Genomic DNA, 17,976 nt, shown 5'->3' on the forward strand with positions numbered 1-17,976 from the left:
TGGATACTCACTGTGAAGTGTCCTTCTCCTCTGAGGACAGGAGAACATCTTGGCCCGCCCAAGGGGCCGTCGCTGTCATCATCTTCATATCAATTAAAAGAAATTTTCTGTAGTCAAGTAGTTATGTTTAGGAGTCATATTCAGAGAACTCAAAGATAAGTTCTGAGGGAGCGGTTGTATTGAACAACCCAGTTACCTTTGCAAGGGGTGAGGTTATAAGTTATGCAATGATATAAGCTCAAGCACAAGTTAGAATAAGTTAGATATTTTCCTGTTTCTGTGTTTTTCATTGTAACTGTTTATTAATAGTTGTGTTCTTCAGTTATGTTGTTTTTTATGTACTGTTGTACTGCTACGGGAGTCGCCGAACTGAAGGCGGGTGCTTCCTAACAGGAACAGGAAGTTCAAATATTTAAATTTTCCTGCATCCCTGAAAGAAGGTTAGGAAACACCCACAAGATGTCCTCCTGTCCTCAGAGGAGAAGGACCCTTCACGGTGAGTATCCAGTGGTGGTTGTTAAGACATTAATGCAGCAGCAAAATATTTTTGTTTATATGTTCGGGTTTAGTGAGATGAAGTAATTCATGTTTCTTTACTGTCATGGGGAGATTTTGGTGATGTGCTACTTCGTACACTGAAGGTAATATCTTAGTGTTGGCAAAGGTGTTCCCAGCTTCCTTCTCGTTGTTTTGAGCGTGTTCCTCTTCTGCTGTTTGGACTGACTCACAACTGTATCTCCCCCATCACCAGAGTTGCATAATGTAAATGCAAAAGCAGTAGTTAAATATTCTGCCATGGACCTAGTTCTCTGTTTAGCACTTTGAGATAAATTCTGAATTTCTGAAGCATTTGCTATGGAGCGGGAGGTAGACATGTCTATGGTAGAACACACAGATGGCTGCTCTGCCACCTTAATTTTTCCATTTGCAGTAATGGCAGAGTAAGAGCCATCCCCCCAATTGGTAAAAGCCACCCCCTCCCTGTGGTCATTTAAAACAGGGGTCCCCAGCCCCTGGGCCGTAGACTGTTACCGGTCCGTGGTCTATTAGCAACCGGGCTGTGAGTTGTATAATTATATCATTATATATTACAATGTAATAATAGTAAGATGACGACACTGGATTTATATCCTCCCCTCCACTACGAATCTCAGAGCAGCTTACAATCTCCTTTATCTTCCTCCCCCACCACAGACACTCTGTGAGGTGGATGGGGCTGAGAGAGCTCTCCCAGAAGCTGCCCTTTCAAGGACAACTCCTGTGAGAGCTATAGTTGACCCAAGGCCATTCCAGCAGCTGCAAGTGGGGGAGTGGGGAAGCAAACCCGGTTCTCCCAGATGAGAGTCCATATACTTAACCACTACATCAGACTAGTGGAAATAAAGTGCACAACTGTATCATACTGAAACTATTGTGCCCCCTCCCCCTCCGGGTCCGTGGAAAAATTGTCTTCCACAAAACTGGTTCCTGATGCCAAAAAGGTTGGGGATTGCTGATTTAAAATACGTCTTGCATCCCGTAAAATATGTCTTGCATGCAGCTGAATTAATCTCTGGGGTCACAAGTAAAGCTTCAGATAAACTGGGAAACTCAGACAGAACTTTACAGTATGATGGATTTGTTAATTTTGCTTACTGCGTGGACTTTTTGGTTTTCCTGGTATTGAGAAAATGTGACCCTTAACTCGTTGTATGCTAGAAAGTAGTGGATGGTTTCCCAGCAGCAGGGTCTGTAAAATTCAAAGTTACGTGTATAAGTTCATGGAAGTGAAAATAGGAAGAAAAGAACATACTTGTGTTGCTGGCACTGTGTAGTATTGCATCTTGTTTCCTGTCTAAAATGAGGACTTTAGAAAGCTGCGTTCTTTTTTTTTGCTACTCCTTTTAACATTAGGCATGGGAATATCTAGCCCTTTGTTTCAGGCCCTGTGCTTTTAGTTCAAAAACAGAATGGGTAACAGTGAGTTGTGTTGAGGACAGGGCCGTGGCCAGAAAGGGGTGCTGATGGCACAGGTATGGTGCCCCCTATAGAATCTGCAGCACCCCATCCAATCTTTCCCTTTCACTGAAAAGGAAGATTGGGGAAGACTGGGTGGAGGTGCTGCAAGATTCTATAGGGGGCACCACACATGTCCCCCCCCCCCCCACTGGCTATGGCCCTGGCCGAGGATTCTGCTTATGGGGATTAAAAATCAAAGTACATTATGAGCAAGAAAATCATATGTAACTAGATTTAGCAAAAAATTAGACACCTATTTGCACGTGCGCGATGTGAACATTTAGAGGCCTGTTATATGTTCCTCCCCTGTTGGTTCAGTTCGTGGCAGAAACATGGCAGTTTTTCAAATCTTTTAAAGATTATTGTCAGTGGGTCTATCCAGAAATGGCCTTCCACTCCCTGACTCACCCTCCCTTAGGTACCAAATCTAGGCAGCCTAAAGTTTGGAACCAACTTTAATATTTATAAAACAATAACCCAATAAAAACGGTTTTCAGATGCTTTGCTGAATGGAGCATAAGAATGGTCTTATTCATGTTTGTCAGCAATCGAGTCAGCCCACCCACAGCAAAACTGTGCTATTAGTAATGGGTACTACAACTGCCTGTCACCAGCAGCCAGTTTGATGCCAGCTGGGAAATGGATGAAATGTTTTGTGGTGTCTACCCTGATGCAGCCTAGTTGTCACGTCCACACTTGAATTGTGCTTGGAAACAGCAGAGTTGTAGAGAGAAGAGCAGAACTGTGGGGGAAAGGGGATGTGGCATTGTGACTCATTTTAGTGCCAGTCCTTGGCAGCTGTGTGGCTCAGGAAGGTTCAGAAAAGGTGACATAGCATCTCAGGTGCGCAGGCAAAATTATGCTTGGAGCACCAGTAGTATGGTGGCACTGTGGTGTAAAGACTCCAGTCCATCCATCCAGACACTTGCATTTCCTTCTCATGAGCAATGCTCTCTCTAAGCTATGGAATCTTATGAGCAAAAATTCTACTTTGTGAGTTACTAGCCTTAAAGTTGTGAGCGAGCGATTTAGCTACTGCGTAAATTATGAACATATATGAACATATGAAGCTGCCTTCTACTGAATCAGACCTTTGGTCCATCAAAGTCAGTATTGTCTTCTCAGACTGGCAGCGGCTCTCCAGGGTCTCAAGCTGAGGTTTTTCACACCTATTTGCCTGGACCCTTTTTTGGAGATGCCGGGGATTGAACCTGGGACCTTCTGCTTCCCAAGCAGATGCTCTGCCACTGAGCCACCGTCCCTCCCTGGAGCAAAATTAGTTTGCTCCAGGGCCATCCTTCCTGAGCTAAGGCAAAAATGTGTGAGCTGGAGGCTAAAAAAACTGAGCTAGCTCACACTAACTCAGCTTAGAGGGAACACTACTCCTGAATTATGTGCCTTCACTAAGGTCCATCCATTTTGAGGGATTAGAGCTGGTCAACCATAAAGCATCATTTAGCAGCACTGCAACAAAGGAAGTGGATTACAAAACTGTCAGTTAGCCCTTCTGGGACAATGAAAATTTGTAATGAACTGTAGAAATGTTATAGCGAGCAGTTCTTGGTTTTATCAGGAACATCAGGGATAGATTTAACAGGTTTTTAAAATCCCTGAAATGAAACCAATAAAGGCCATGCTAGTTTTCAAATACGGTGGTTATAGTGTATGGCAAGGGGTTCTAGTTCCTAAGTGAAATTTGTGATTAATGCTGTGCTAATAGTTTTAGTGACAGCTTTCATATAGTCCGATCTTCCCAAATTGGGAATAAAAGTGCTGCATTTTAATTTGATTTCAGCAGGATTTTCCATTCCCCTAAGACATTAATAGAGCCTTCATTAATTTTCTTTTGATTTTTTTTAACTTTAAAGTTTACATATGACATCTTCACAAGCTAGTACAGGGTCTATTTGTGGTTCTACGTTTGAAGACTGTGCAATGTGATCATTAAAATTAATTGTGGGTGGAATTTGGCATAGAAATTGGCATTTAAAAAAAAATCATAGCTGCCCAGGGAATTCTTCTTAATTCTTTCTTGTGGGCTGTGCTTTTAAAAGGGTGACACCATTTACATCTTATACTACTATAAGTTCTTTGGTGTTGCCCTGTTGAAATGAAATATTTTACATTAGTTCTTTTTATTATATACTGAAATGGGCTACTGATAAACCCCCGCCCTTGAAATACCTAAGTTGTTAAAAGACATACCTATGTTTTATTTTTAATACCTTTTCTAGGACCATATCCTGCCTCTGATGCACATGTAGATCTTGGGTTTGACTGCTCATTTCTTCCTTCAAAGGAAAATAATAGTGATCACAATGTGTGGGATGCCTTTTGCTGAAATTGTGAACATGTGACTTGTACTTGGGGGTCGGCATCTAAATGATTGCTGAAGTAGAATCTCTGTGGAATAGAATCTCTTATCTGCTACAGTCTAATGTGCAATGTAGGGGTTAGAAGAAGCAGAAATTGGATTTATATCCTGCCTTATACTCTGAATCTCAGTCTCAGAGCCGTCACAATCTCCTCTACCTTCCCTCCTCCCCACAACAGACACCCTGTAAAGTAGGTGAGGCTAAGAGAGCTTTTTACAGCAGCTGCCCTTCCAAGGAAAGCTCCTGTGAAAGCTATGGTTGACTCAAGGCCATTCCAGCAGCTGCAAGTGGAGGAGTGGGGTATCAGACCCGGTTCTCCCAGGTAAGAGTCCGTGCACTCCTCCCCCCCCAAAACAGACACCCTGTGAGGTGTGTGGGGCTGAGAGAGCTTTTACAGCAGCTGCCCTTTCAAGGACAACTCCTACGAAAGCTATGGCTGACCCAAGGCCATTCCAGCAGCTGCAAGTGGAGGAGTGGGGTATCAAACCTGGTTCTTCCAGGTAAGAGTCCGTGCACTTAACCACTACATCAAACTGGCCCTCAGTTAGAATGTTGAACTAGGATCTGGAACTCCTCCTGAGTCTGAATCCCCACTCTGTCCTAGAAGCTCGCTGGGTGACCTTGGGCCAGTCTCATACTATCATCTTGCCTACCTCAAAGGGTTGTTGTGAGGATAGAATGGAGGAGAGGAGAATAATGTAAGCTATTTTGGGGCCCCAGTTGGGTGGAGCTTAAGCAAAATAAAAAAATGCAGGTAGCCTGAAAGAAGCATTTAATTTGGCGTCTTCCCCAAAGCATTTAATATGGCTTCCTGAGCTCCTTTGACGAATGACAGGCTAAGCATGTAGAGAGCCAGTTTGGAGTAGTGGTTAAGTGTGCGGACTCTTGTCTGGGAGAACCGGGTTTGATTCCCCACTCCTTCACTTGCAGCTGCTGGAATGGCCTTGGGTCAGCCATAGCTCTGGCAGAGGTTGTCCTTGAAAGGGCAGCTGCTGTGAGAGTCCTCTCAGCCCCACCCACCTCACAGGGTGTCTGTTGTGGGGGGAGAAGATGTAGGAGACTGTAAGCTGCTCTGAGTCTCTGATTCAGAGAGAAGGGCGGGGTATAAATCTGCAGTTCTTCTTCTTCTTCTTCTTGATAGAATGATCCTCTCAAGTATCCAGGTTGTGATGGCTAAAAAAATGTTATGTTACAAATAATTATTATTTTTTTTGTTTAAAATGACTCATTTACGCTATGTTTTTTAAAATAAAACCTGAATCTACTACCAACGTATTGAAGTGTGCATGTGATGGCACAGGAAAAGAATTTGGGATGAATTCTTTACTTAAATGATGTTTATCTGCTGGGTATTGTCTCTTCTGGTTCCCTTTGGCTTTTTAAGCTTCTGTTCCCTTTGGCTAGGCCCCAATGCAGTCTGCTCTGGGTACAGCACTTGCATGGAGGATTTCTGTGCTTCCTCTCCCCAAAGAACATGACAGGAGACCCTGCATGCTCCATTTCTTTCTCTGTGTACAACTTCTTGGGTGATCCCATTCTCCTCTTTAAGTAATTTTTGTGGCTGGCTTGAGCACCAGTTGATTCCAGTAATAAAAGAGGGCGGAGAAACAGTATCTCTTATAGTTTGGGACCTCATGTACACCCATTAACTGCATTCAGGAGCCGGTTTGGTGTAGTGATTAAGTGTGTGGACTCTTATTTGGAGGAATCGGGTTTGATTCCCCACTGCTCCATTTGCAGCTGCTGGAATGGCCTTGGGTCAGCCATAGCTTTCGTAGGAGTTGTCCTTGAAAGGGCAGCTGCTGTAAGAGCTCTCTCAGCCCCCCCTAACTCACAGGGTGTCTGTGGGGGGGGAGGAGGTAAAGGAGACTCTGTGATTCAGAGTAATAGGGCGGGATATAAATCCATTATCTTCATCTCTTTCATTGGCCCCCATACCCACTTTGCTTTGTATTTACCTTCTCTGAAGGCTTCCTTTAACATGAACAGAAAACGTCTTTAGAAAGGCTTTCTTTTAGATTTGAAACTCTGAGATGTGCACATCAATTTAGTTGTTCTGTGAAGAACTTGTATGACGACTGACCCACAAAAATTTTTCCCCAAGTGCTTGCAGTGTATGTCAGTGTGTCAGAATGGTCCAGTATCACAAATGAGTTCCAGTGCTTTGCTTGGTGCGTTTCTAGAGGTACCTGTGCTGCAGTGCAAACCGCAGGAAGTTTTCCTCATCAGGGTTCCCACATAAATGACAGGGTAGGGAGAACTTGGCAGGTTAGGAAACTTTTGGGGCAATATTTCTTCTGGCAACTTCCCACTGCAGATTGTGGTTCTCTGTTACACATTTTTTGAGACTTCACCACCAAACGTTTGTATTGCTATATCTGTCTCTGTCTGTAGAACTGGAATAAAGTTTGCATTGCATCGATGTGTTAAGCATTGTTTTAGGATAGGGTAGTAAATGTATATATATACATAAAGTAAATGTACGTTTTATTCAAATCTTATAACAGATCAAAACAATTAACACTTTTTAATTAAAATTAATGTTTAAGGATTAAAAATTATCTATTTTGCTTTTTTTTCGGGCAGGCTCTTCCTCTTTCTGGGTTGGGTGTTTTATTGCTGATACTTAAGGTTTCCTAATATTTTTGTTGTTGTTCAGTCGCACAGTCGAGTCCGACTCTGCGACCCCATGGACAAAGTTACACCAGCCCCTCCTGTCCTCCACGATCCTCTGAAGTCCGCTCAGATTCATATTTGTTACATCAGTAACGCTGTCCAGCCATCTCATCTTTTCCCGTCCCCTTCTTCTTTTGCCTTCTGTCTTTCCCAGCATCAGGGGCTTCTCCAGTGAGTGCTCTCTTCTCATTTGGTGGCCCAAGTATTTGAACTTCAGCTTCAGCATCTGACTTTCCAGGGAACAGTCTGGGTTGATTTCCCTTAGGACTGACTGATTTGATCTTCTTGCAGTCCAAGGGGCTTTCCTAATATAGCATTTGAATTTAAATAGAAATGAACTCCTTTTTAGTGTGATCCCTCCCAGCCCACCTCTAGCAAACAGCTGTGCAAGTGAGTCTGTAGAGAATCAGTTGCATGTGAGGACTGCGAGTATTAATCAGTGACTGTAGAACTGGAACTCTTGCTGCACCCTGAAACCACACACAGTGAACTATGTTAGAACAGTTTTTCCTGAGCCCCCTTCTCCAGTCAGCCCGGAATGATGAGGCAGTGGGACACAGTCACCCTTACAAACCCCATGTAGATTAATGATCATTTACGGACACCCCCCCCCCATGCCCTGGCTGATGGAGGAGCGAGGAAGACTCCCACCTGGTTTAAGATTCTATCCTTTCCTGGACGTTTGGGCCCTTTCTCCCTTTATGGTCTTACCTGACATTTTTAGTATAATTGATTCACAGCTTAGTTCTGTAGTCTGTGACATACGTATTTTCAGTCCTGATTGAAAGACCTGTACATGAACTTCTAAAGATCTCTGTATATGAACTTCTAAAAATTGAGGTGATCCCTAAGTTGTGATTTTTGAGATGCGTCCAGAATGGGGAAGGTATGCTGAAGTTGGAAGTAGCACTTGGACCATCCAACTCACTTGAGGGGTCAATGGATTGTTGCTATATTAGGTAATTAGCAGCAGTCCTGTATGGGGGATGAGTTTTACCTTGTCAGAAATTCATGGTCAGAATTATGCCTTTGTGTGCATCTTTTTAACCTCATGTGATTGAAGAAAATGCCTCTGTAAATTCTCAGTTCAGTGTGATATATGGAAAAAGAAGTATTTATTTAGTCGCTTTTTAAAACCCTTCAGGAAGATCCACAATACAGTGATGTTTATATAATGTCCAGCAAAAGACCATGCTATTATTAATCACAACTTGCTCTGTGTATGTAGCTGATAACATTGTGGTGTACAACTGCAAACTAATTTTCCAGCTCTTCCATAAAAATATAATGGGATACCTCTCTGAAAGGGGTGTTTGTAGACTGCTCTTAAAATATTATCTATTTATTGGCTTTTATTGTAAAGATCAGTTACTGCTAGCACCTTTTACTTTGCCAAGTGTAATCATATATAAGATTTATATATCTTGAAAATCAAACTGGAGATATGTGGCTAGTGCCCACTGAGTGTTTGAAATGACAACTCTTATTTTATTGCATTTCTGTAGTCTGTGGGATTCTGGACTAAAGTTTATGAACTATTGAGTGCTGGAAAAAGATCATTTACACATTTACTTGAAAAGTTTCGGGGTTCTGGAATGCAGCAGAAATTTAATAAAAGATTTCAGGTTTCAGTTTAGGAGTTAAATATGAATAACTCTGCCCTGCATTCCAGAATGAGAGACAATATTTTTGGTATACTTTCAAAGGCCATGTGGATTGGGATAGCATTAAAGCAGTTTAATAAGCTACATCAGCATTTTGTGTAAGAAAGGGAAAAAAGAGTAAAGTTAGCACTCTGTCCCCTCCTGTGTAGATTGACTTAGATTTAGGTCCCACCAAATTCACCGAGGCTTATTCTAAAGCGAATCTGCACAGAAAAGAAAACTTTCACGGAGATTTTATAAAAATGCTATTCCATTATTTTCAATATATCCCACTGCTAATGCAAAAATATATTTATGTTCGAATTAATTAGTAGGGAATTAGTATTTTAAGCCCTGGGATATTTTGCCCCATTAAAGTATGCAGGAATATAACTTTGTTTTGATGTGTTTTTGATGTGTTATCTGTATTTCTGTGTTTAGTTTTTTTAAAAAAATCTTCTTGGGTTTTTTTTTTTGTATTGGTAAATTGACTTCTTTACTGTCAAAGATTAGCACTGTGACGTTGCTGGCAATTTTGCGTTCTCCATTTGGAGCAGTGTTTCTGTTGTCGAGTTATAGCTTTTGCTTTCAAATCCTGAGTCATGCATGGATTCTATTATTTTTAGTGAGAGACTGTATCAAACCTACCTTTGGATCGCTGTGTGTGAATAAAGGCTGTGTATAAGTATTTGAATAAAAATACAAGTATCTATAAATCGATTGCTGTTAATAAAATTTGCCCTTAAGGCTGCTGGGAGCACTGAAAACCCAACACAGATAGAAATGCCAATTTAAAGTTTTTTTGGAAAAAAAAAAGCTGATCAGAAGAGAGGTTCTTAGCGGAATGGTGCTAGGCAGCAATTGCTTCTAGTCCCTCTGCTACTGCTGGCCTTAGAACTGGCAGTCATGAGCAATGTTCCTTCTAAGCTGCAGAGTCTTGTGAGTAAAAATTCTACTTTGTGAGCTACTGCATGAATTATTGTGCTCTGGGGTCATCCTTCCTGAGCTAAAGTAAAAATGTGTGAGCTGGAGGCTAAAAATCTGTGAGCTAGCTCACACTAACTCAGAGTGAACACTGGTCATGAGGATTCTCAGGTTGAGTGGAACTGTGGCATGATGGGAGGGGCATCTGCTTTTGTGCCTCCCTTTGCTCTAATGGCTTCTTCTGTGGCAGTTAGGCCTCCATTGAAATCTTTGCTATAATCAGGGCTTTTTTGTGCAGGAAGGCACAAGAACGCAGTTCCGGCTGGCCTGGTGTCAGGGTTGTGGCTTGACATGCAAATGAATTTCTGCTGGGCTTTTTCTACAAAAAAGCCCTGTGCAAAACAATGGTGATGTCAGGGGGTGTGGCCTAATATTCAAATGAGTTCCTGCTGGGCTTTTTATACAAATAAAAGCCCTGGTCATGATACCTTTGAGGTACAACAACAATCTTGTTTCCGATTTGAAACACGCACACACTTTTTTTCTTGGGGAAAAAATTACTCCCCCCCCCCCCAGCCTTTTGTGTTTGGGATGGTGGGAGCAACTAACCACTATCTGATTTCTTTTGGGTTTTGAGCTACCATTTGTTCTTAATTTTTAATAATTTTGGTGAGTTTTGCTTGCAGAAGAGCAGATGGTTATAGCATGAGATATTCCCTCCAGAAATCTGGGAAGTCTTTAAATTTTCAGTTGTGATCTTTCTTAGTTCCTTGCCAGCGAGCCCTCAGTATCAGTTTGACTCTGCCACTTTTAATACTGTTCTATTAATACTGTGCTATTGATATTGAGCATGTTCTTGTTTGGAGTCAGAGCACAGAATGTAAGGTTTATATGAAAATAGCTTGACTGGACAAGGGAGGCATTAATTATTTCCCTGCTGTGCCTCCTGTGACTTTCACGTTCAGTTAAGATAAGCAGGAAGCTTCTGATTATTCAGGGCTGAAAATGAGAAGACAAATACAGTACAATCAGGCCTCGGATTCAGCAAGATCTCACAGAAGCGCAGCTCCTGAACCTTTCTGAGGGTTCCCCCTCTTCCTCCCCACCTGCCTTGTCCATTGAATAGTAGGTGCAGCTGCATAACAATCCCTGGATTAGGAGAGCGGGCAGCCAGCCATCAGGGGCTTTGCCACACCCCCAGCAGCCCTCATTAACCCCTGGAGAAGCCCACACCATGTGATTTTGGGTAGCGAGTGGCTTTCTGATCTTTTGACTGGTGGGGGGAGGCGGTCCAGGAAAGCCCCAGTCGAATGAGGCCTACTTGGGCTGGCTGGATCTCTAGCCAGCCCAAGCAGGCCTCGCTCGCCCAGGGCTCCACCACCTGTATTTCTACAAAATGACCCCTGAGTGCAATGATAAATCAAGATGGGTAGCTGCATTTGTCTGCAGCAAAAGAGTCCAAAAGAGTCCAGCGGCAACTTAAAAACTAACAAAATCTGTGGCAGCATGATGGGCTTTTGTGCGTCCCTGTTCCCTCCTTCAGATACTTCTTCAAAAATAGAAAACTGTTACCTGAAGAAGTGAGCCGTGACTCATGAAATCTCATCCCCTGCCGCAAATTTTGTTAGTTTTTAAGGTGCTACAGGACTCTCTTTTCTACTGGTGCAACAATAGTACAAGGAGGCTGACTGCTCGTTCTCCTTTAAGAGTGTTCAGACAGGCATAAAGAGCACCTTATCTTTCTGAAGGAGGAGCCGTGTTGAGAAATTGTTGCTGTCTTCTGCTAATTTTTTCTAGATTTCAGTGTGTCCACCAGTATTCCCAGCTAACAGAAGGTGGCAGGGGTAGTCTGGTAGTTGAGAGCTAAGTCTCAGTGCCGGCAGGATATTGGTTGTCTTAAACCATAGGAGAATTCTTAAATGTGGAAAGGGCAATTTACTGCCAATATAGGAAAAGCAAGTAAAAATTACTGGGGTAACTGGTGACAGAGCTCTCATGCACCTGATGTTTACCTGTAAGAGTAGTGCATTGATTACCCCTACAGAGAAACACATACTATAGTCATGGATATTTTATAATGGAATACTTTCTAGTGGAAACACTTCTGATTTTATCTGCCTTGTTTGGTGATGGTTGCACAGTCTCCACAGTGCTGGCAAAGGCTGTCAGCAAAAATAGAAAACTGTGAAAACAAAAATAAAAACCGCACACTGTTTGAGCTTCAGGAGGGACCTCCCTAAGTCACTGTTTGCTGCTCCCAGATGGGGGAGACTTTCTTCTCGTCTTCTAGCCCCACAGATGGTTAGCGTTACATCTACGTTCCTGCATTGTGTTATGACGAAGTCAGGCGTTGCTGGCTTTGGGAATTAAAAAACAAACACAAGGCAGGGGTCTGAGCGCTCAGGCATTGAGAAGAGCGAACGCCTGGCCCGTGAAGAAATTGGGGGGCAGGGGGAAATAAAATAGAAGAAAATAGTAGGATTCTAATGCGGTGAAGAAAACAGTAGGATACTAGAACTAGCATTCTCCATGAGTGACAAGAGTTGAGAATCTGTATTTACCAGCAATTTGGCATCCTCAGCTCGTTTATTGGTAAATTCTCCGCCTCCCCTGGACGGGAGTGCTTTCTGTGGGGCAGTTGTCGGCAGTTGTCTGGCCGATTTCAAGTACAGCCCACTCTCACATTTTAGCCGCAAGTGCCTTTTTGCGTCCTCTGATTCTTGCACAGAGCCTTGAATCTGACAGATCATAGGTCACATATAAAGAATAGTTGAGTTCAACCCCCTGGACTATTTTTATATTCTTGTGTGGCCTGCAAGGGTGCAAACATGTTGGCCATGAACTAACCTCACTGTATATAAAGATATATCAAGTTCAGTAGCATCTTTAAAAAACCAGCAGGAGTTCTTGGGTGCATAACTTCTGAGAGTCAAAACTCCCTTAGTTTGACTGTTAAAAGCTTATACATTGGAAACATTGGATTTTGAGGTGCTACTGGATTTGAATCTTACTCCTCTTCTGCAGACAAGCGTTGCTATCCACCTGAAATTATCTTTCACTGTAGCAGTTGAAAATGGATCTGCTTTCTTGTCCAAACTGGCTGTGGTAGTTTTTCTTAACAACTTATAACTTCTTAGAGTGGGCCGCCCTGCACCCATGTTGAAAAGTGTAATTTCAAAGACTAGGGAGGTGGCTCAGTGGTAGAGCATCTGCTTGGTAAGCAGAAAGTCCCAAGTTCAATCCCTGGCATCTCTAACTAAAAAGGGTCCAGCCAAATAGGTGTGAAAAACCTCAGCTGGAGACCCTGGAGAACTGCTGCCAGTCTGAGTAGACAATACTGACTTTGGTGGACCGAGAGGGGTCTGATTCACTATAAGGCAGCTTCATATATGTATTCATATGACAACATTTATTTCAATTTGTGCTTTGTTGTTGGTCTTTAAAGGGTAACTAGCTTTGTTTGGACAGTTAGAGCCATCTGGTATCGATTGCACTGTATTTCCTTATTTTATCATAAACTCCATGCGATATACTTCTCTTACAAGGTCATTTCATTGTCAAGACCATCATTAATAACAATTTGTTGTTAAAGGCCTTTTATTTTCCCTTTGTCGTAACAAAGATAAAAAAGGTATTATTTTGCACTGCATATTTAGTTTGCAGAATAGTCCATAAAATGTGATGATGGACGTTCCCTGAGGTTGCTTCGGAAAGGAAAAGTCCCCTGTGCAAGCACCAGTTGTTTTCGACTCTGGGGTGACATTGCTTTCACATTGTTTTCATGGCAGACTTTTTAAGGGGTGGTTTGCCATTGCATTCCCCAGTCATCTACACTTTCCCCCCGGCAAGCTGGGACTCATTTTACCGACCTCAGAAGGATGGAAGGTTGAGTCAACCTCGAGCTGGCTACCTGAAAACCCAGCTACCGCCGGGGATTGAACTCAGGTCATGAGCAGAGTTTAGGACTGCAGTACTGTAGCTTTAACCTCTGCACCACGGGGCTCTTCCCTGCTTCAAAAAAGGTTCAGCCAAATTCATGGGTAGTTGGTTGATTGGTGGTGGTTAGCCAGGGTCTAAATGGAGTCTCCGTGTAATGTCCCTGAATATCCCTTGCTGGGGGACATTGAGGGCTCTTGCCTTCCTGCCTTGCTTAGGAGCTTCTAAAAGTCACATCTGGCTGGCTGGTCAGAAGCCGGAAACGGCTGGACTACACTGGCCTGTGGTCTGCCTTAGCAGAGTTTGTCTTATGCCCTCACAGTCTCTAATTTTAACACTCTCTTCCTCCAGGTTTGATGATTCCTGTTTTTTGCGTGGTGGAGCAGCTGGACAATTCTTTTGAATATGATAACCGAGAAGAGCATGCGGAGTTTGTTCTGGTTCGGAAAGATGTGCTTTTTAGTCAACTGGTGGAGACTGCACTGTTGGCTCTTGGATATTCTCACAGTTCTGCAGCTCAGGCACAAGGTACTATGCAAAAAACATTTTGATTGTTGGGTTGTAAGCATATGCTAATATTCCATGAACTCTGAGCCTGTTCTAAATTCAAATAAGAACGCTAATAACAAGTGTAGAAGACAGTTTGATCGATAGATCATGTGAAAAGTCAACTGAATCTGAATAATTTTGTCATCTGTCTTCTGGAGGTCATATATGTTTGCTGCTTAACTCCAAACTCCTGGCTCAGAATCTAACAATACAGAACGCCTGGATTTTTAAAACTGGAACTTATTAGGCTGCATGCCTGTTTTAATGCTACAATACGTTAGCAGATGTTTATGGTAAATCTAAAAACGACTGTGCAGCATCATTAATTTGTCCTCCTAATGGAATGTCACACTGATGAAAGGATTTTGGTTAACCAATGAATTGATAATTCTGAAGTAGTCCCATTCTGTTCCACAGGATATTTTAAAAGTAATAGTTTCTCTGCAAGTAGAGAGACTTTTAAAGAAAAAATTCGTATGGCAGCTTGGAGCATTTTTGTGATCTAGGGTGGGGCTTGCGAAGGGAGTTCAGCAGGGATGTGGTGCCGTGGACTCTGCCCTCCAAAGCAGCCATTTTCCTCAGGGGAACTGATCTCTGTGGTCTGGGGAACAGTCATAATTCTGGAAGAACTGCAGCCCCAACCTGGAGGTGAGGCTTGGATTAAATTTACACAGGCCGCCTAGTGCTTTCTTGCTCCTCTCTTCATTGTTTTCAGGGTCGGCTCGCCTAGTAGGCAAACTAGGCAATTGCTTAGGGTGCCGGCAGGACAGGGCCAAATTCAGCCTCCCCCCACTCCATCCCCTTGGCAAATGCCTATTTGCCTCCCCAGCTTCCTCCTCCCTCCCTCCCTCTTGATTTTAATGCCTAGAACCGGTGTTGAAGTGCCACGTTCCCGGGGCTCTTGAAAGGCCTCCCCCCCAGCTGATTGGTGAGTAAAACGGTGCAGGGGGCTGTCTGCTCCTATGCTGCCCCTCCGGCGCACTCATGATCAGTGCGGGGGCAGCAGCGGCAGGAAGGATGAGCAGCTGATTGGTGAATGGTGGACAAGAAAGCAGCTGATTGGCGGGGGGGGGGGAGAGGCCTTTCAAGAGCCCCAGGGATGTGGTGCTTTACCACCAGTTCCCAGGCATTAAAATTGAGAGGGAGAGAGGAGGCGGCGCTGCGGAGGGGGGTGGGGGGGCAGCGGTGGGCAGCAAGGCTGCCTGGGGTGCTATGTGCCATAGGGCTGGCCCTGGCCTTCTTGTGGATATGGTAAAAAGAACCAGGCTGTTTTTGCTGTGCTTTGTATCAGGTTTCTGCATCAATGGGTGGTTGTGCAGGGAGGCTGATTTACAGTCGCGTTTCAACTTTGCTGTGATTTACAGTGCACGTGCGGTCTTGGACTTTGGCTGTGAGTGATTTGCAAACTATTCTAGATTTCGCTGAAAAGTTCAGCGATTGCTAGTTGTATCTGAGTTTTTGTGTAAATGTAATTCAGCCACCCTGGAAAACAGGCTTACTAATAAGGAAGACTTTTGAAGGCAGTCTTTTTTTAAAGCTGTGAGATGGTGATTCATATTCTTTGGCAGCACTGGGAGAGAATTTACTGCCATGATTAGTGGGAGGGAAAAAAACCGAGCACGCACACAACAATAGTGCTCGGCAACATCGCACTGGGTTAGCAAACACAATAAAAAACAAGGAGGAAAAAGAACCACTTCATGCCATTTTAGGGGCATTTCTCTTTGAATATAAAGGTCGCTGTATCCCACTGTTTTCTCTAATAGGGAACTGGTTGCCGCCTTGTCAGTGCTATCCATCTTGGTCAATGTGTTGTGAAATAATATGGGGAATTCGGCATTCTGAATGAAGCAAGCAAAGCCGCACTCATGGCGTCTTCAAAGGCAAGGGATCCCAAGAAAAGGGCGTGTGTTTGAGGCAAGCAGTGTCATTCAGTGAACTTGTCCTAGCCAAGCATTTTACTTGGGAGAACTGTATGGATGATGCTCCAGAGGAGAAAAAGAGATTGACTGACTCAAGTAATCTCTTTCTGTCTTGCTGAGTAGATGATTGTTATAGGAGCTTATAGGTTAGACTTCTTTGGGAGGGGGGGCTTGCATATTTCTCATCTTGAGGAACTAGGTACTTGAAACTTAAAAAAACTTACTCTTGCGAGAGAATTTTTAAAAAACGTACGTGAGACTGGGTGCTACCCACTTCAGTTACTGGCAGACAGTCAGGCGTTAAGAACTCTGAGTTTATGCACATTTTTACATCCTTGTGTTCCTTGTGCCTGCGCAGAGCTCGATCTCTGAAACTTCTAGAGCTACGAAATAGGTGTGAAAATTCCCTCTCCTAGGGGTTGAGATGGGACCGGCCATTCATCCTCTTTCCTGCTTGGTTTCTGACATTGTTCTGGAATTGAGTTTTGCTTCAATCCACAGTGCTGCTTCATTTAAAAAAAAAATCTTTTCTTTGTCTTGTGCCGGGGAAGTTGATCCTAGGATCCTTGTCTGCCTTTGAAAGACTCTTCATTCCACTATGTGGCGAAGGCTGCCTCTTTCAAGAAGTGTGATGAGTTATGATGGTAAGCTCTCTTGAGCTGACAGATGCAATCTCTGGTATCTGTAAGCATTGTTTAAATTCACCCAGGAGAAATAAATAATCCCACCTCTGCTTTCTCCTGTGGGAAAAGGCACTGTTGACGTTGAAGGTCATGATCCAGCCGACTTCAGCACTGACAGTCCAAGGGCTTCTATCTTTATTTATTTATTTTATTTACTGAACTTATATTCCGCCCTTTCCCATAACGGGCTCAGGGCGGATCACAACATAGGTTAGACAATCAAAACCAACAAGTCAGATTTAAAACGACACAATAAAACCAAACAGCAGAACGATAAAACTAGATAAAGGTGCATCACTGGCGGAAAGGGCACATTTCACAGAGTACAGTTTTTGGCTTCAAAAGAAGTGGTGGCGTTAAGATGAGATTCACATTCAGCACCTCAACAAGGCTATGAGGCTTGATGTCACAACAAGGGAGGCTGATTGTTGGAATAGTTGGTGGAATAGGACGCCTGCTGCCTCAACCAAAAGCCCGGCGGAACAGCTCCGTCTTACAGGCCCTACGAAATGGCAGTAGCTCAGGTAGGGCCCGGGTTTCCATAGGGAGTTGATTCCACCAGGCAGGTTGAGGTGAGACTGACGTCCTTTGGGCCAGGGATGGTCAGGAGGTGCTGCGTAGCAGACCGCTATGCTCCCCGCAATGCCCAGTCTTCAGTTGACTTTTTTACTCCCTGCCCATCTGTGTATGAATTGTATTATATTGTTTCTCTGGACAGATGGATGACAAGTGGTTTGACTCATCCATGGGCAGAGCCCTGTTATCTCCAAGGATTTATTCAAGCAAGCACAACAATTTTGGTGACATTAAAAGAAACATAAAACAGCATGCTGATTGCTTCCCATTTTAATTTATACTCAGCACTGAATGGGAGTTTTAGGTTCCTGTCTTACTATTTGCAGAACTGTAATTGCTTCCATTAATTTACTAGGTAGCAAAGTGAAGTCTGCCTTTTAGCCTACATAGTTTGTTACAGAACAGAGTTTGAGTCCTTAAAGGTACCCCTGGACTCAAACGTTCTTCTGCTACTTCAGACAAACATGTCTACCCACCTGAATCTGAAGTTCGTTACAGGCAGAGTGTGTACATTGACTTGTCTAAGCCATGATTCTTAGTGTGATAGAACTCTGTCCTCATTACAGAAAGTTTTCCATTGGTAGCAGAGTAACGTCAGAGCTGTGGGGATGAAACTGCATTGTTTAAAACATTCAGCTGGCCCGTCTTTCGTGCAGATACACCTGCTTTAGTCCTCATAACTGCTACTGGTACC

General features: G+C 43.4%; 1 protein-coding gene across 2 annotated transcripts in view; it reads left to right on the forward strand.

The window, feature by feature from the left end:
* Nucleotides 1–17,976, forward strand: part of SATB2 (SATB homeobox 2) — a 258,561-nt gene that overhangs the window by 16,399 nt on the left and 224,186 nt on the right. For both annotated transcript variants that reach the window (XM_060257220.1, XM_060257221.1), the window contains exon 3: nt 13,904–14,080. In XM_060257220.1, coding sequence (XP_060113203.1) covers nt 13,904–14,080 — 177 coding nt within the window. The remainder of the gene's footprint in view (nt 1–13,903; nt 14,081–17,976) is intronic.

This window comes from Heteronotia binoei, chromosome 16 (genome assembly GCF_032191835.1).
Source record: "Heteronotia binoei isolate CCM8104 ecotype False Entrance Well chromosome 16, APGP_CSIRO_Hbin_v1, whole genome shotgun sequence".
Lineage (NCBI taxonomy): Eukaryota > Metazoa > Chordata > Lepidosauria > Squamata > Gekkonidae > Heteronotia > Heteronotia binoei.